Raw genomic sequence first — 20188 nt, forward strand, 5'->3', positions numbered from 1 at the left:
TTTTCTCATAGAAAGTCATATTTTGATTTTTTTTTTTTTTGCTTAATTAGGATTTCTTCTTTGATCTTATGTTACTTTTCTATCATAGAATGCTATTTTCTTTGTAAGGTGGAAGTACCAACCTTGACATTTGATCCAACAGCAGCTCCTCAAAAAAGTGAGCTGCTGTTGGATCAAATATCAAGGGCGGTACCCCTACCGTATTGTTGTAAGGCCTTACACCATATAAAATCTTGCTTTATTAAATGATATGTCTCTTTAGATTAAATGTTGTAGGATAATAATTCCTACTTACATGGATTGAATGGTTTGGACTTTGGAGTACTTGATCGTATTGAATGGTTTGTGTTGCTGTCTTTTATTGTTATTGAGAAGTGGTGGTTTAATGTGTGCTTTTCTTTTTCTCCTAAGGGGCTAAGATGTCAGAAGAAGGAGCTTCTACTCCTAATGTTAGCGATCAATCTTCAAACCCCATAGAATCAAGTCAAATGATTGCAACCTCACATAAGAGAAAAACCATGAAGCCAAGGTCAGATGTGTGGGATCATTATATAAAATTTGTTGATGGAGAGGGTGAACACAAGTCTAGGTGTAGGTACTGTGAGAAAGAGTTTCATAGTGATCCACGAAGAAATGGAACTTCCGCACTTAAGACTCACATTTCTTCATGCAAGAAATTCCCCCTCAATATAAACACAAAGCAGACACAGTTGAATTACCAACCGATCAAGGGTCAAGAGGGGGACAATAGCGGCACCCTTACTAACTGGAAGTTTGATCAAGAGGCTATTAGAAATGCCTTAGCTCGTATGATAATTGTGGATGAGCTTCATTTCAAATTTGTGGAGAATGAAGGGTTTAGAGATTTGATGTCTGTCGCTTGTCCTCGATTCCGTATTCCATCACGTTCAACAATTACAAGGGATTGCTTTCAGTTCTTCTTAGATGAGAGGTTGAAGTTGAAAAAGATTTTTAAACAATCAAGTCAAAGAGTTTGTCTCACCACAGACACATGGTCTTCATTACAAAGAATTAACTACATGTGTCTCACTGCTCATTATATAGACAACGACTGGAAATTGCACAAAAAAATAATCAATTTTTGTCAAATTTCTAGTCACAAAGGTGAAGCAATTGGTAAAGCAGTTGAGAAGTGTCTACTTGAGTGGAGAATTGATAAAGTGTTCACCATTACCGTGGACAATGCTAGTTCAAATGACGTTGCCGTGGGATATTTGAGGAGAAGAATAAACAATTGGGGGACTAGTGTTTTGCAAGGCAAATACCTTCATATGAGGTGCATTGCACACATAATCAATCTAGTTGTGTGTGATGGCTTAAAAGAGGTGGGAATTTCAGTTGACCGTGTTCGGGCGGCGGTTAGATATGTGAGGGGTTCTCCGGCTAGGTTGAAGCTCTTCAAAGAGTGTGTTGAGTTTGAAAGAATTCAAAGCAAGAGTTCGTTGTGTCTGGATGTTTCTACAAGATGGAACTCAACTTATTTGATGCTAAATGTAGCGGAAAAATTTGAAAAGGCATTTGAGCTGTTTGACGATCAAGATCCTTATTTTAGTAGTGAACTTGATTCAGGAGATTTGAATGGGATTAGGAAGCCCGACCGTGAAGATTGGGAAGCGGTTAGGAGGATGACGACATTGCTTCAAAACTTCTATCACCTTACCATACGAGTTTCGGGCTCATTGTATGTTACATCTAACTCTCTATTTCATGAAATTAGTGAAGTTCAAGGCCTTTTGCAACAATGGAGTGAGAGTGATGATTTTAAGTTGGTAATGATGGAAAGGAGAATGAACGAAAAGTATGAGAAGTATTGGGGCGATATTGAGAAGATGAACAAGTTAATCTATATTGCGGTTGTTCTTGACCCACGAAACAAGTTGGATTTTCTGAAGTTTGCTCTCATTGATATTTATGGAGATGAAAAAGGTAAGGAGTTGGGGGCAAAAGTATTTGATGCCACATTTGAAATGTTTAATGAGTTAAACAATAAGAACACAAGCAACACAACTCATGGCAATCAACTAGTTCACTTGGGGGATTCAAGTTCAAGTGAGAATTCTCAAAAGTCAAAACCCCAAGAACCGACACAACATGTGTGGAAGATGCTAACGGAAAAGTATAAGAAGCATAGGATCGAATCCGGAGGCGGGGATAACAAATCAGAGTTAGATAGATATTTGAGTGAAGATGTCGAAGACGATAGTGACAAGTTTGATATTTTAGCATGGTGAAAACTACATAGTCCTAGATTTCCTATATTGTCGGAAATGGCTCGGAGTGTCTTGGCTGTTCCCATATCGACGTTGCTTCAGAGTCCGCATTTAGCACGGGGGGACGTGTTCTTGATGCATTTCGGAGCTCTTTGACTCCGAAGATAGTACAAGCTCTTGTATGTACTCAAAATTGGCTTCGGTTTTCGTCAATGCCGATTAATGTCGAAGAAGCATTAGAGGAACTTGAAACTTTTGAAAATGGTAAGCTTTGCATATTTTGATTGTTAAATTTTTAAGTGTTGTTGTTTCTATTTTTCCTCACCTGGAACTTGATAATTTTCATATTTGTATTGTTATTTGCATAATTTTCAAGTGTAACTATTGGAGAATCTCCTTCAATTATAGATCCTTAAAGAGTGAAAGAATGACGTTTCAAGTTTGTGGAGTTCCCTTTTGAAAGGTTTCATCTTCTTTGTAAAACTCTATGTTAGTGTAGACACCCCATTTTGCTCTGCTTTGATTAAAAAAGAAATTAGGGTTTCGCTGTCAATTTTTCAATGTTTTCTATTCCGGTGTTCGTCCCTTACGCTTTCTCAAATCTTTCTGGTCATTTCTGCATTGTTCTGATTTTTTCCGCTAAAGTGCGGAGAAGGGTTATTCGTGAGAATCCGAGCAAGGGAGAATTTGTACCCGTTTGGTGGGCCCGCATTGAACATTTGTTTAAAATTGAATCAACCGGGGGCCCACATTGTGGGGCCCGCGTTGTGGGGCCCACGTTGTGGGGCCCGCGTTGTGGGGCCTCAATGGGGCCTCTTGTGAGGCCTCTTATGAAGAGCAATGATGGTAGCTCTCCACTAAGACAACATGATGGGCCCTCCACTAAGAGCAATAATGATGGACTCTCCACTAAGAAACATGATGGGCCCTCCACTAAGAACAATAATGATGGATTCTCCACTAAGAAACATGATGGGCCCTCCACTAAGAACAATAATGATGGATTCTCCACTAAGAAACATGATGGGCCCTCCACTAAGAGCAATAATAATGGGCTCTCCACTAAGAAACATGATGGGCCCTCCACTAAGAACAATAATGATGGATTCTCCACTAAGAGGGACAACATGATGAGCTCTCCACCAACATATCTCTCTCTCTCTCTTTCTCTCCCTATATATATCTCCCTTCCCATCCATATGAAAGGAGGAGAAAAAAAAATAGATTCATCTTTCATTATCTCTTCCAATCACTCCTCCAATCCCTCTCTCTAAGATATTCTTCTTCCATTATCTCTTTAAATCACTCCCCAATCCTTCCCTCTAAGAGAAAGCGAAAGACGGCGGAGTAGATCGGCGGCGGCGATTTTTCTTGACTCTTGGATTGGGCGGAGATCTTCATCACAGGTAGGTACATTGTTTTTTGAATTTTTTCCAATTTTTCCGAATTTTTCCGCAAATTGTATTTTAAAAATAGAAAACTCTTCAAAAAAAACATCTTTTGACAGAGAAAAATAAATTATATACTAAACAGACTCCAAAATTAATGAAATTTCGTGGACAAATACTATGATACTCACACATTCTACCATGAATGTTTGAGAATTGTTGGATTCGGTTTGGTATATTATTTTATATTTTCTTTGAAAATTACCGGATTTTGTGAGAATTTTTACTGACACCAGATCATCATTAAAATTCTTGAAAGTTTTACAGTTGTCTTATATTCCATATTTCTTGTTACTGTAAAAGTTTCAAGTGTTTTGGATCTGTTCTCATATGGGCTGTAGTGTTAATTCAAAATCTGGTCTGAAAATTGTAAAATCCGGAATTGGTTGTAAATAGTCATTAAAATCTATGAACTTCTCACAGCATGTTTTTTTTATTCATATCTTATTTCTGTAGAAATTTCATAGAATTTAAATTTCTATTTCTTGTAGTTTCTATGTTAATGTTGTAATCTGGTCATTTAATTGTTTAATCAAGATTAAATGTGAATTTAATGTAAAAATCTGCAAAACTCATCCAGTAAGCTACATACATTCCCATCTTGCTGCTGTAGAAATTTCAACTCATTTCGAATTCGTTTGCAATAATTTCACTTGTAAAATCACTCATATGCTTAAAATTGATAAAATCCATTGAAAATTCGAAATCAATTAAAAATTATTGTGAAAATTTCCAAAGAACCTTAAATTCTGTCACATGTTCATTCCTTAATCCATTGAAACAGAAATTTTAGGGTCTTTAGATTTTCCTGGAAAAATGGCCCGTGCATCCATAATCGTATCCCAATTGCAACTTGATCTTTGACAATTTGAATATTTAAGTTATAGCATGTTGTTGGCTCCGAGGTTAGAGTCCACGGAAATCCTGAGATTCTGCCAGGCAATAAGATGCTATAACCTAAGTATTAAATTGCACAAGGAAAGAGCGCACGATTCCCTCCTTTGGATGCCATTCAAGGCCGAAATTGGTGAACCCTAGAACCATTGGTAATCCTTAAATGTCTAGAAACTGAAAATCTTCGAAATCTGAAACTCATTAACCTCGAGAACTTAAATCGATTTATCTTGTGTCTTTCGGAACCATTGGATTATGGTTTCCAATCTAAGAACCATTAGAGCCCAATTTAGGAACACTGGTGTCGTGCCGTGTCCTAGGTTTTAGGGAGTCCTAGAGTTAGGAGTCCAGCCTCATCACGGACGCTTGCTATGAATAGCAACCGTACCATAGGTCTAGTTACACTAGTCACCCGATCTTTCCCTAGGACAAGCCTAGTAAACTAGGATGTAGGCAAAACCTGCATTAGTCTAAGGGACAACTTGCATTCAGATAAGAATCATATAGCATCTTAGATGAAATCCTAAGATAATAAAATCCTCAACTTGAATTAAATAATTCCTCTTAAAACTGTTGAAACAGTCAAATCCGTCTAAGTCGGTGTCCTAGTTGAGTTAGGCATATGAAGCTTAGCTTAGGTGCACCGAACTACGTCGACTCTGATCCCAGTGAGGCTTGGGTACGTAGGCAGCTTGGATGTCTGATGGCATACCACCCGCGAGTCGGCACCACAACAAATTGTGGTGTTTTGTATATTAATTTTCTTGTAAATACTTAATCAAATCAGTTAGGGTTTTCCATGAAATTAGAATTCTAGGAGAACTTTCACTTAGAATGAATCCAGACAAATTAATAAATCAAGATACACATCTAGGATTCACATTGAAATTAGATTCTAGGATGCATGTCACTTAGTTCGCACATTAACATAGAGTTGAATGAGCCATTTAAAATAAATTTAAAAGAGTTAGCTTTTGGAATCGAAGACCGATTATCGGGCAGGAATGGTGCATGTGGTGGATAACTCCCCATACCTTCCATTCTTGTAACCAGGTAGCGAGTCTAGATTTCTGGTTAATTACGGGTCCTAGATCTCACATCTAGGTGGCGACTCTGTCAGTCTCTTTCGTGTGGAATTCGGATTGCCTTAGTGATCCCAAGTTTACAGGAAAGACAAATTCAAATCAATAATTAAAATGCACACGCCAATTGCGTGGGTACGAGAGACCAAGAGAGAGAGCATGGCGGCTCGCGCCCCACCCCTCTCGCGGGATCGTGTCCCACAGTCTGGCGACTCTGCTGGGGACCACCTAACTTCATTAAAATTTCAAAAGATAATTCATTTGAATTTAATTTAACTTGCTCATAAAAACTCTATACTTGTTAGATTAGTTTGTCTTGTTTTATTTTCTCTCATCACATTTTACTCGAACTTAATTTAACAAAACCTGAAGGCATCATAGATTGCGCGAACTTATTGCACACACTTACATCACTTGCATCTAAACCCTTGCATCTCACATTCACACACGTCCTATTTTAGGAACCCGGAGTGTTATCTAGCATGGTTGACTGGGATTTCATCACCTGGTGCCTCTGTGCTAGAGAAGCATTCCACCCTTAGCCTAGTACCTTTATGGTGCGTAAACGGATCTATTGTTCACGTACTGATACGCCGGACACTGGTACAGTATATCGAACATGGATTCGCGCTAAGGGAACTCTTGGCCTTACCCCTAGATTAACCCACACATGCATGTAGTATACGAACACATGTGCATCACATGTGTGAGCCTAGTTTAGGATATCCTACCCATTTGTGTCTAGATTAGACCGTAGTCCATCTTCCAATGGCTACGATCGGTCCTAGGTACACAAACAAAGTCATGAGTTGAGATCCTATCTCCACTCCGCTAGATTAGGATTAGGGTTGATGCCTTCAGGTAACACTGATAAAATGTGTGAAGAATAAAAACTTTCCCTTTGGGGTTAGGATATAAATCCCATCATTTCCAAAGATCTCATAGGATTAGTCATTCATGATCTATCCGTTGAAAGTAATCCTATGCAATCTCATCTTTTGATCATGTGTCTATCATTCGTCTTTTGTGGGATTCGATTGTGTCTTCATTGGCGGAAATTGTGTCTCAATCATTTGATCGTGCAATCTTGATGATCCAATCTTGCCTGTACCCTTGATCTCTTCCTCCTCTAGGGGCTACCTTTTTCAAGAATATTTCTGCTAAATCCTTCAGAGTTTACTCTCATAATCCTTGAACTAAGGGCATTCCCCTATGCGAATCTGTCATCATTGTCATGTCTTGGTCCTTTAGGATTCATTCTATTATCCCAATTACTTGCTTAAATGTGTAATATTTTTCAGTCATTGAGAAGAAACACTCCATGAATGTCAAGCTCATATACCTCGTGTTCATTATTTCCATGACAGAGCAGTAAACACCATAGCTAACCCTGCTACTCCTTGGGTTCGGATTTCTTCACGGTTAAAGAGAAAATCTGTCTCTCCGCCACCTTCCCTGAGAATCCCAGCATCTCCTTCTTTCTCAACCTCATCTTCGCCAATGGCAGACAACCAAGATGGTCTTCCACCCGCTGCCATTATCGATACTCTTACCTTGATTCTCCAGCAGCTTCAAGAACTCAAAGAAGAGAACCGAGTTATCAAGGCCCAGCTTTCTGAAAAGTTGGGGCCATCGTTGTCCAAAGATAAAGGGTCCATGCACCATACAGTTACTTCAGCCGCACCTGCCCAGCCAGTGTTCATTCCTATCCCTGACAAAACTGAAGAAGATTTTGAAAAAGAGCAGTACAGCGAAAATCGCAGCAGGCCTTCTCAGTCCATGGTTGATAAAGTAGTTATGGAGAAATTAGAAAGTCTTACCAGGAAGGTTCAGGACATTCAGTTTCAAGACCAAGGTGGTTTCAATCCGAGTGATCTCACACTGTTCCCAGAAATCCGTCTCCCAGCCAATTTTCAAATGCCGGACTTTGATAAATATGATGGTGTGGGTTGTCCAATCACACATTTGCAAATGTTCACCATCATGTGTCAGCCTCAAGGCTTATCTTCTGAGCAAATGGCTCAATTGTTCCCGGTTTCCCTGACCAAGGTTGCCAGGAGGTGGTTCATGGTCTTGGACAAGACTCGTTACAAGACATGGAAGGATATCGGCGAGCAATTCATCAGGCAGTTCAAATATGATGATGGTACAGAAATCACTAGAAAGGATTTGGAAAGGACCAAGCAAGACTCGAGGGAGTCCTTCCTAATTTTTGTGAAAAGATGGAGGAGAACAGCAGCGCAGATGATGGAGCGCCCTTCTGAGGAAGAGCAGGTCCAAATAATCATGAAAAATATTTCCCCCCAGCTCCAGTATCACATGTCGTTGCAGTATTATCCGGACTTCAAACACTTTATCATGGCAGGCACCCAAATAGAGGAGGCTATGGCTCAAGGTGTGTTCAACCGAAGTAACCCGAATACCAAAGAATTCAGGAAGCCTCCATCAGCTGAAATTAATAACCTTTCCCGCTCCAAGCCTCAGCCTTCAAAACCTCAGAACCCCATGGTGATGGATTATACCCAACCTGCTGTCGCACCTCGGTCACAGGCCCAGACAGAATTTACCCCTCTCCCTCTTCCGCCATCTGAGATACTCAAGGAGTGTCTAGCTTCAGGTCGCATAATCCTGCCGGACATTAGGGCTCTTCCTAATCCTTTACCAGCAAATTGGCGAACAGATCAACACTGCGAATACCATAGAAATTCTGGCCATCTCACTGATAATTGCATTGCCCTAAAATTCAGAATCCAGAGGTTGCTCGACAATAAAAGCCTTGTGTTTGAGCCAAGTCCCGTTGCTACCAATAACCCATTATCAAATCATGCAGTACTGCCGCCAGCCGTTCGCAATGCTTAAATAACTGAAGGTTCAAAGGGGCACAGGTCCGGTTGCAATGAAAAGAATCAGAAGTTGAAAGTACCATTTATGAGCCAGCTTTCGCCGAGCCTCCGAAACCAGACAGTTGCAGCAGTTAAAGTTTTGTCATTTCCTATTTTATGATTGAGTCAGTCATCATGGTCAGGACAATTGTTGAGTCCGGTCTTACAGTTCAAGGTCAATGGCTAGTCCAGGCAAGTTATCTTTTGCTTTTCTTTTGATTGAGAGTTGTGAATCCTGAGCATGTTCAGGATAGGTTGTCAGATGTAAGAACTTTCTCTTTAAATAAAATTTGAGTCCCAATAATTCACTTGTGTCCGTTTCTTAAGTGTGCTTCTGATCTTAAAATAAGACTCCCTCCTCAAATGAGGACAAAATTGATGAAACTTCACTTGGGTCACAACAATTACTTGAACAAGAGGAGGAGCGCCAATCCCAGCCTTTCAAAGATGAAATTGAAGTGGTAAACACTGGCACTGAAACCTTGATCCAGTAAATGCCGATTGAAAATACATTACCCTCTGAAGAGTGTGAAGAATTGGTAAACCCATTTTGAGGATAAAAAGATGGTCCGGTAAGCGTTACCATTAATGCCAGGAGAAAGACCCAGATAGAAGGTTCAAGAAAGAATGAAGTGAATATCATATGCTATGCAAGGGGCATGGAGTGGAAACAACTTTCATATTTCCAATGAATGACCTTGGTTCTCAAATTCATAACATGAAGCCATCAAATTCGAGATAAGAAGTTCAAGAGCAAGCATTGAAAAGTGATCATCAGATATCAAGAGTTACAAATCCATAGATGGAGGATGTCGAAGAACAAGTTTCGCTCTATGAAAGTCGAAGGCGCGTTTTAGAATCTTGAAAGAAGAAGATCTATTATCTCTTACCTGGAAATGCCGTCAAACTCCGTAAAAAAAAAATAAAAAATAAAATAAATAATCAGTACCAGAGGGACTCTAGTAAACTAGATCGACTCCCAATCTAAACATCGGAAGGCCTTCTTTGGCCGAATAAATCCCAAAATCAGAACCCAATGTCAAAACAAATACATGTTTGCAAACCCTTTTGAGCCTGAATGAAATTTTCTTGAAAACCCATCAAACTAGGGGCATTCGCCCCGAACTACGCGAGACCTGATCCCTACACTGGGGTACGTAGGCAGCTCGGTTAAACTGAGTTCGGTCAATTCAAAAAAGAAAAGCAATTCAATCAATCCAAAAAAAAAAAAGAAATTCAATCCTTTCAGAAAAAAAAAAGGGGACAAGTTCCTAAAGAAGAGAAGTCAATTATTCCAGAAAGAAGAAAAAAAAAGAAAAATCAATAAACTTTCGAACAATTTATCTTCAAACTAGGGGCATTCGCCCTGAACTACACACGACCTGATTCCTACCTTGGGATATGTAGGCAACCTGTTCACAGGTTCGGTCGAAATCTTTGTTGAACCTTAAGCCATTCTTTGAAAAGCCCTATCCTACCTATAAAGTCCTTCCGATGTTCAGAACTAATGATCTAGGTCCCGAAAAAAAAAAAAATGATGATGAATAAAAAAAAATGGAGTTTGAAGATCTGCTAGACTGAAAACCTGAAAGGGCGGTTTAGGCAAAATTTAAGATCATTCCCTGCTAAGTTGAAAACGCGAAAGGGCGGCTTAGGCAAAAGCTAAGGGGATAGCCTGCTGAATCGAAAACCTAGAAGGGCGGTTCAGGCAAAAGCTAAGGGGATAGCCTGCTGAATCGAAAACCTAGAAGGGCGGTTCAGGCAAAAGTTAAGGCCACCACGGTCCGCCAAGTTAAAAACCCTGAAGAGGTGACTTGGTCATGGTAAGAGAATCATTGTAAGAAGGCTACAGCCGGTATCAGGACTGAAGATCAACTGAAGTTCAAGCAAATTCAAGTGACATCCTCAAAACTGGGGGCATTGGAGCTAAGCAATCCTAGGAGTTGTAATTAAATCATTGAGGCATTACTGTTTTAAGGAAAAAGTCCAGTGTTTACCAATTGAAAAAAATATTCCTTGAAAGGATAGACTTACCAAATAAAACGTTAACTAAGTCAGAAGCATTACTGTGTCTGTCAGTGTAGTTAATCAATCGTTGTTATTCTATGTTCACTCCTTTAGAGCTCCTCAATCCTTTGAGTAGTGCCTTTTATCTAAGTTTTCTATTTAAAAAGAGTCAATCGTCGTCCTTGTGTCCAAAATGATGCAACTGTCTCGGTGAAGGAGGCCCGGCCTCGTCAGCTCCCTGCGATTGTACCTGAAAGAGCTCGAGAATTTAGTCAAACAACTTCATTTCAAAGAAGATCAGCTCAGAAAAATTCAGAAGTAGAAACATCAGAAAGCCCAGCTTCCGTAAAAAGATCATACCCCAGGAAGGCACCTTAAGCTTGGAAGAACCTCAGATGCAATGGTGGTTGAGCCAATTTCTCAGAAAGATGAACCATTCAAATTCATAATTCCCTTCCGGTTAGTTATCCTGGTCAAGAAATGTTTATCTAAACACCTGTCAAGAAGCAGATCCCGCTTTTCCATGTTAATATCCAAGAGAGTCGTTGTTCTAAATTACCAATCTCAAATGTCTTGTTCAAGGTTTCAGTTATCAAAATCCCCAGAAGACAAGACCAGCAGTCTCTTTGAGAAAAATCTTGTTGAAGTTTCATAAAAATGTTCCTAATCCATTCTTGCTAGTAATGGTTCTTCGGTTTGCCGTTTCATCATTCGTCAAAGTCCTAGTTTCCGATATCTTTGTCAGGCACGATCTATAACATCCTCGATTTCATTAAGTTCAAAAAAATCAAAAATTCATCAAATCCAATCCTATGTCAAATTCAAGTTCATGAAAAATCTCTAAATTCTTCGTTATTGAATTCATCAATCAAAGCTATTTTGTTTCTTTGAGCCTGTTTGTGAACGGTGCCTCTTTTCTCGAGTCCATTTGTAAATGGTCTCGTCTTCTCCTTGAACCCGTTTGTGAACGGTGTCTCATTTTTCTGAGTCCATTTACGGTCTCATGTCCTCCTTGAGCCCGTTTGTGGACGGTGCCTTATTTCTGAAAAATCAAAAATTCATCAAATCCAATCCTATGTCAAATTCAAGTTCATGAAAAAACTCTAAATTCTTCGTTGTTGAATTCATCAATCAAAGCTATCTTGTTTCTTTGAGCCTGTTTGTGAACGGTGCCTCTTTTCTCGAGTCCATTTGTAAATGGTCTCGTCTTCTCCTTGAGCCCGTTGGTGAACGGTACCTCATTTTCTGAGCCCATTTGTGAATGGTCTTTTATTCTCCTTGAGCCCGTTTGTGAACGGTACCTCATTTTCTGAGTCTATTTGTGAATGGTCTCATGTTTTCCTTGAGCCCGTTTGTGAACGGTGCCTCGTTTCTCGAATCCATTTGTGAATGGTCTCGTCTTCTCCTTGAACCCGTTTGTGAACGGTGTCTCATTTTTCTGAGTCCATTTGTGAATGATCTCATGTCCTCCTTGAGCCCGTTTGTGGACGGTGCCTTATTTCTGAAAAATCAAAAATTCATCAAATCCAATCCTACGTCAAATTCAAGTTTATGAAAAATCTCTAAATTCTTCGTTGTTGAAGCTATCTTGTTTCTTTGAACCCGTTTGTGAACGGTGCCTCATTTCTCGAGTCCATTTATGAATGGTCTCATGTTCTCCTTGAGCCCGTTTGTGAACGGTGCCTCGTTTCTCGAGTCCATTTGTGAATGGTCTTGTCTTCTCCTTAAGCCCGTTTGTGAACGGTACCTCATTTTCTGAGTCTATTTGTGAATGGTCTCATGTTCTCCTTGAGCCCGTTTGTGAACGGTGCCTCGTTTCTCGAGTCCATTTGTGAATGGTCTCATCTTCTCATTGAGCCCGTTTGTGAACGGTACATCATTTTCTGAGTCCATTTGTGAATGGTCTCTTATTCTCCTTGAGCCCGTTTGTGAACGGTGCCTCATTTCTCGAGTCCATTTGTGAATGGTCTCGTCTTCTCCTTAAGCCCGTTTGTGAACGGTGCCTCGTTTCTCGAGTCCATTTGTGAATGGTCTCGTCTTCTCCTTGAGCCCGTTTGTGAACGGTACCTCATTTTCTGAGTCTATTTGTGAATGGTCTCATGTTCTCCTTGAGCACGTTTGTGAACGGTGCCTCGTTTCTCGAGTCCATTTGTGAATGGTCTCATCTTCTCCTTGAGCCCGTTTGTGAACGGTACCTCATTTTCTGAGTCCATTTGTGAATGGTCTCGTCCTCTCCTTAAGCCCGTTTGTGAACGGTACCTCATTTTCTGAGTCCATTTGTGAATGGTCTCATCTTCTTCTTAAGCCCGTTTGTGAACGGTACCTCATTTTCTGAGTCCATTTGTGAATGGTCTCATATCCTCCTTGAGGCCGTTTGTGAATGGTACCTCATTGTCTGAGTCCATTTGTGAATGGTCTCTTATCCTCCTTGAGCCCGCTTGTGAAAGATGTCTCGTTTTCTTTAAAAAAAAAAAAAAAAAAAAAAAAAAAAAAAAAAAAAAAATGGAGCTTGAAAATCCGCTAGATTGAAAACCTGAAAAGGCGATCTAGGCAAAATTCAGGATCATTCCTCTGCTAAGTTGAAAACCTGAAAAGGCAGCTTAGGCAAAAGTTAAGGGGGTAGCCTGCTGAGTTGAAAACCTAAAAGGCGATTCAGGCAAAAGTTAAGGTTGAACGGTCCGCCAAGTTGAAAATCTAAAAAGGAATACTTGGTCGTGGTAAGATGGGGTTCACGCCAGAAGAATTACATCGACCTCTGAACTCTCAGTAGGTCAGGCAAAAATAACAATGATTCCCGAAACTAAGGGCATTAATTTCAAAACAATCCGAAAGTTGATAGAAGGATATATGAAGTATCACTGTCTTAAAAAATAAGTGAAGATGTTTATCAGTGGAGAAACATTCTTTAAAAGAGGCTAACCTAACCCAAAAGAAAATACTGATAAGTCAGAAGCATCACGAGATCACTTGAGTAATCTTTCTTATTTTGTCTTTTTATTACCAATGTCTGTGGTTCTATTTTTAGAAAAATTTACAAATGCTATTTTAAAGAATTGTTGTAGGGTGCAATCACTCTGAAGGCAGGTTCATTAACGGATTCCGAGAAACTTGGAAAAGGTGCGACTGTCACGAATGGTGAAAAATCGTTGCAAGAATGATCTCTGGTCAATGAATAGAAGAAGGTTAGAAGGCCTTAAACTGGGGCAGATTGCTAATAAAGTGGCATCTCATATTCAAGCCTTGAAAGACCTTTGCTGCATGGTGGTATTGAATCATTTGCTTCCAAAATTGTTAATTGGAGATTCCAGTTCCCCCTTTCCTGATAATCTCTGCTATCATATACTCTCTGAGTCCATTTGAAAGTGGTCTTCTTTCTTTGAACATCATACAAATATGATATCTCATTTCCTTGGAACTCCGTAAAAATACGGTATTCCATTTTCTTCTGAGTCCATTCAAAAATGTTCTCTTATTCTCTTTGAGCATCATACAAATATGATACCTCATTTCCTTGGAATTCCGTAATTCATCAAATCCAATTCTACGTTAAATTCAAATTCCCAAAATTCATCAACTCCAATCCTACGTCAAATTCAAATTCCCCAAATTCATCAAATCCAATTCTACGTCAAATTCAAATTCATAAAAAAACCTCCAAATTCATTAATCTCAACCGAAGATTGAAGCCGTAAAAAATACGGTATTTCATTCTGAGTCCATTAAAAAATGTTCTCTTATTCCCTTTGAGCATCATACAAATATGATACCTCATTTCCTTGGAACTCCGTAAAAATACGGTATTCCATTCTCTTCTGAGTCCATTCAAAAATGTTCTCTTATTCTCTTTGAGCATCATACAAATATGATACCTCATTTCCTTGGAACTCCGTAAAAAATACGGTATTCCATTCTCTTCTGAGTCCATTCAAAAATATTCTCTTATTCTCTTTGAGCATCATACAAATATGATACCTCATTTCCTTGAAACTCCGTAAAAAATACGGTATTCCATTCTCTTCTGAGTCCATTCAAAAATGTTCTCTTATTCTCTTTGAGCATCATACAAATATGATACCTCATTTCCTTGGAACTCCGTAAAAAATACGGTATTCCATTCTCTTCTGAGTCCATTCAAAAATGTTCTCTTATTCTCTTTGAGCATCATACAAATATGATACCTCATTTCTTTGGAACTCCGTAAAAATACGGTGTTCCATTCTCTTCGAGTCCATACAACTACGTTCTCTTATTCTTTTTGAGCATCATACAAATATGATACCTCATTTCTTTGGAACTCCGTAAAAATACGGTATTCCATTCTCTTCAGGTCCATACAACTATGGTCTCTTACTCTCTTTGAGCATCATACAAATGTGATGTCTCATTTCCTTGGAAGCCGTAAAAATATGGTATTTCATTCTCAGTCCATTCAAAAATGGTCTTTTCTCTTTGAACATCATATAAATGTGATGTCGAGCGGCACCGCAGCGGGATTTTTTTACTACATTCCAATTCTAGGACTTCATTTTGGGTTTTACATTAGGTAGTAAATGCTTGCGTCTAGGTTCCGTAGAGTCTTTTGTCGATTAAAGCTACGCAAAATGGTTCTGTCATTTTGACTTTGGTATTCGATGACTACGTCATCTCTACCAAAGAGGGGCATCTGTAGACACCCCATTTTGCTCTGCTTTGATTAAAAAAGAAATTAGGGTTTCGCTGTCAATTTTTCAATGTTTTCTATTCCGGTGTTCGTCCCTTACGCTTTCTCAAATCTTTCTGGTCATTTCTGCATTGTTCTGATTTTTTCCGCTAAAGTGCGGAGAAGGGTTATTCGTGAGAATCCGAGCAAGGGAGAATTTGTACCCGTTTGGTGGGCCCGCATTGAACATTTGTTTAAAATTGAATCAACCGGGGGCCCACATTGTGGGGCCCGCGTTGTGGGGCCCACGTTGTGGGGCCCGCGTTGTGGGGCCTCAATGGGGCCTCTTGTGAGGCCTCTTATGAAGAGCAATGATGGTAGCTCTCCACTAAGACAACATGATGGGCCCTCCACTAAGAGCAATAATGATGGACTCTCCACTAAGAAACATGATGGGCCCTCCACTAAGAACAATAATGATGGATTCTCCACTAAGAAACATGATGGGCCCTCCACTAAGAACAATAATGATGGATTCTCCACTAAGAAACATGATGGGCCCTCCACTAAGAGCAATAATAATGGGCTCTCCACTAAGAAACATGATGGGCCCTCCACTAAGAACAATAATGATGGATTCTCCACTAAGAGGGACAACATGATGAGCTCTCCACCAACATATCTCTCTCTCTCTCTTTCTCTCCCTATATATATCTCCCTTCCCATCCATATGAAAGGAGGAGAAAAAAAAATAGATTCATCTTTCATTATCTCTTCCAATCACTCCTCCAATCCCTCTCTCTAAGATATTCTTCTTCCATTATCTCTTTAAATCACTCCCCAATCCTTCCCTCTAAGAGAAAGCGAAAGACGGCGGAGTAGATCGGCGGCGGCGATTTTTCTTGACTCTTGGATTGGGCGGAGATCTTCATCACAGGTAGGTACATTGTTTTTTGAATTTTTTCCAATTTTTCCGAATTTTTCCGCAAATTGTATTTTAAAAATAGAAAACTCTTCAAAAAAAACATCTTTTGACAGAGAAAAATAAATTATATACTAAACAGACTCCAAAATTAATGAAATTTCGTGGACAAATACTATGATACTCACACATTCTACCATGAATGTTTGAGAATTGTTGGATTCGGTTTGGTATATTATTTTATATTTTCTTTGAAAATTACCGGATTTTGTGAGAATTTTTACTGACACCAGATCATCATTAAAATTCTTGAAAGTTTTACAGTTGTCTTATATTCCATATTTCTTGTTACTGTAAAAGTTTCAAGTGTTTTGGATCTGTTCTCATATGGGCTGTAGTGTTAATTCAAAATCTGGTCTGAAAATTGTAAAATCCGGAATTGGTTGTAAATAGTCATTAAAATCTATGAACTTCTCACAGCATGTTTTTTTTATTCATATCTTATTTCTGTAGAAATTTCATAGAATTTAAATTTCTATTTCTTGTAGTTTCTATGTTAATGTTGTAATCTGGTCATTTAATTGTTTAATCAAGATTAAATGTGAATTTAATGTAAAAATCTGCAAAACTCATCCAGTAAGCTACATACATTCCCATCTTGCTGCTGTAGAAATTTCAACTCATTTCGAATTCGTTTGCAATAATTTCACTTGTAAAATCACTCATATGCTTAAAATTGATAAAATCCATTGAAAATTCGAAATCAATTAAAAATTATTGTGAAAATTTCCAAAGAACCTTAAATTCTGTCACATGTTCATTCCTTAATCCATTGAAACAGAAATTTTAGGGTCTTTAGATTTTCCTGGAAAAATGGCCCGTGCATCCATAATCGTATCCCAATTGCAACTTGATCTTTGACAATTTGAATATTTAAGTTATAGCATGTTGTTGGCTCCGAGGTTAGAGTCCACGGAAATCCTGAGATTCTGCCAGGCAATAAGATGCTATAACCTAAGTATTAAATTGCACAAGGAAAGAGCGCACGATTCCCTCCTTTGGATGCCATTCAAGGCCGAAATTGGTGAACCCTAGAACCATTGGTAATCCTTAAATGTCTAGAAACTGAAAATCTTCGAAATCTGAAACTCATTAACCTCGAGAACTTAAATCGATTTATCTTGTGTCTTTCGGAACCATTGGATTATGGTTTCCAATCTAAGAACCATTAGAGCCCAATTTAGGAACACTGGTGTCGTGCCGTGTCCTAGGTTTTAGGGAGTCCTAGAGTTAGGAGTCCAGCCTCATCACGGACGCTTGCTATGAATAGCAACCGTACCATAGGTCTAGTTACACTAGTCACCCGATCTTTCCCTAGGACAAGCCTAGTAAACTAGGATGTAGGCAAAACCTGCATTAGTCTAAGGGACAACTTGCATTCAGATAAGAATCATATAGCATCTTAGATGAAATCCTAAGATAATAAAATCCTCAACTTGAATTAAATAATTCCTCTTAAAACTGTTGAAACAGTCAAATCCGTCTAAGTCGGTGTCCTAGTTGAGTTAGGCATATGAAGCTTAGCTTAGGTGCACCGAACTACGTCGACTCTGATCCCAGTGAGGCTTGGGTACGTAGGCAGCTTGGATGTCTGATGGCATACCACCCGCGAGTCGGCACCACAACAAATTGTGGTGTTTTGTATATTAATTTTCTTGTAAATACTTAATCAAATCAGTTAGGGTTTTCCATGAAATTAGAATTCTAGGAGAACTTTCACTTAGAATGAATCCAGACAAATTAATAAATCAAGATACACATCTAGGATTCACATTGAAATTAGATTCTAGGATGCATGTCACTTAGTTCGCACATTAACATAGAGTTGAATGAGCCATTTAAAATAAATTTAAAAGAGTTAGCTTTTGGAATCGAAGACCGATTATCGGGCAGGAATGGTGCATGTGGTGGATAACTCCCCATACCTTCCATTCTTGTAACCAGGTAGCGAGTCTAGATTTCTGGTTAATTACGGGTCCTAGATCTCACATCTAGGTGGCGACTCTGTCAGTCTCTTTCGTGTGGAATTCGGATTGCCTTAGTGATCCCAAGTTTACAGGAAAGACAAATTCAAATCAATAATTAAAATGCACACGCCAATTGCGTGGGTACGAGAGACCAAGAGAGAGAGCGCGGCGGCTCGCGCCCCACGCCCCTCTCGCGGGATCTGGCTCCCACAGTTAGTTGTTAATCAGTTACTTCTTATTTAGTTGGTTTCTTCATTTATGGTTCTATCAATGAGAGAATATAACAACCTGTCAACCATGTTACCATATGATTATTCATTATCTGCATTTCTATTTCAGGATCGTTCGAAGCAAAAGGATAGAATCCAGATTTGTCTAGTCGTCGAAGGAGTGTTCCACAAAAGGATAGAATCCAAAATTTCAAATCTGGGCTTCTTAGTTTCTTATGTTCTGTTATGTTTCTCAACAACTCAACTGCTCAACATATTCTATTTGACTGTTTGTTTTTGCACACACACACACACACACACACACACACAAATATATGGAACACATACTAATTGTGGTATGCACTATGCAGAGCACATGTTTCATTTTGATTTCTGATGCTCAACCTCTTTTGATGGTGATTGGTTTGTAACTTTGTATGTAGAAACCTCACAAGCCTAGCCACAACCTCATTAGCCATTATTCTGTTGAAATTTTGAGAATGTGATGTGAATGATTAGATTTCAGAAGTTCAGAAATCATAACCCATGGGCCATGTCTGCTGAAAATATGATGGGAATGTTCAGAAGCCATGTTTGATGCTTCATTTTCTGATTTTCATTTTGTTTCTATTGAAAATATGATGCAAATGATCAAAACCCATTAGTGATTCTCAGCTTAAATTGAAGGGATATCTCTGTAACTCTGTTGACTGTTGATAAGGAAATTTGTTCATTTGTTGATATTTCTACATTTATATCAATATGGAAGCTGTCAGTTTTTCTAATGCATAAATGGTTGCCAGGTGGGATATGGAATTTATCAGTTATAATTCATATGGGATTTATATGGGAGTTGTCTTTCTGTTCTTCATGAATCATGATGTTTTAAAAATATGTGCATATGTGTTTCTAAATGATGGCATTGCCATTTGCATCTTGGTCTTTGTAGTATATACAAAACTCCATGAAATTAAAGGGATTGGTACCGACTTCTACTCTACTACAGGTCTACAGCTTGAATTTGAATTTATGGATGGACTTGAATTTTATTTTACTAGTTGTGGCCTGTGGACTCGAGGGGCTACTCTATTTTAAAGGGAAACTTTATTTACCTGCTAATTCTTCTATCAAGGTAGGAATGATTCGTGAATTTCATTCCACACCCATTGGGGGCCATGCTGGTATTCAGTATTCACAGAACTTATATCCGTTTAGCCACGAATTTTTTTTGGAAATCTATGAGAGCAGATGTCCATAAATTTGTTCTTCACTGTGTGACATGCCAACAAGTTAAAAGTCCCAATGTCCCTTCTTATGGTCTTCTGCAACCTTTGAATATTCCCAAACAGGTTTGGGAAGATTTAAGCTTACGCATTTACCTACCTCACATGGGTTTTCTGTCATTTTGGTGGTTGTAGACAGGTTTTCTAAAGTGCACATTTTGGAGCCTTGCCCAACATTATAAAGCGAGTAAGGTTGCCTCTTTGTTTATGGAAATGGTGTGTAAAACTGTAAACATCATGGCATTCCCAGATCACCAGTCAGGGATAGGGATTCTGTCTTCTTAAGTAATTTTTGGAAAACTCTGTTTCAATTTACAAGCACAAAAAATTACAGAGTCCAAAACTCTTCATTAGACTCAAAATTGCATTTAATTTTGAGTCCAGTAATCAGTTTTGGATGCAAAAACATATTGTTTGGTTTCGGTTAAATCGGTTAATTTGGTTTTTAACTTCGCAAATTCGAACATATCGGTTAAATCGGTTTGGTGTTAACCTATTGGCTTAAAATTTTCACTATTCGGCTATAACCGAACTAACCGAACAACCGAAAGCATATTTCGGTTT

At 38.9% G+C, this 20188-nt stretch overlaps 1 protein-coding gene across 1 annotated transcript; it reads left to right on the plus strand.

Annotated features, from left to right (window-relative positions):
• The first annotated feature begins 419 nt into the window (after window positions 1-419).
• Window positions 420-2252, plus strand: LOC143890973 (zinc finger BED domain-containing protein RICESLEEPER 1-like). The gene has a single exon (XM_077395637.1). It carries the CDS (start codon window positions 420-422, stop codon window positions 2250-2252), a length of 1833 nt encoding a protein of 610 aa, XP_077251752.1.
• Window positions 2253-20188: the final 17936 nt, after the last annotated feature.

This window comes from Tasmannia lanceolata, unplaced genomic scaffold, assembly GCF_043159265.1.
Source record: "Tasmannia lanceolata isolate RefF3 unplaced genomic scaffold, GAP_Taslan_0.1 ptg000013l, whole genome shotgun sequence".
In the NCBI taxonomy this organism is placed as follows: domain Eukaryota; kingdom Viridiplantae; phylum Streptophyta; class Magnoliopsida; order Canellales; family Winteraceae; genus Tasmannia; species Tasmannia lanceolata.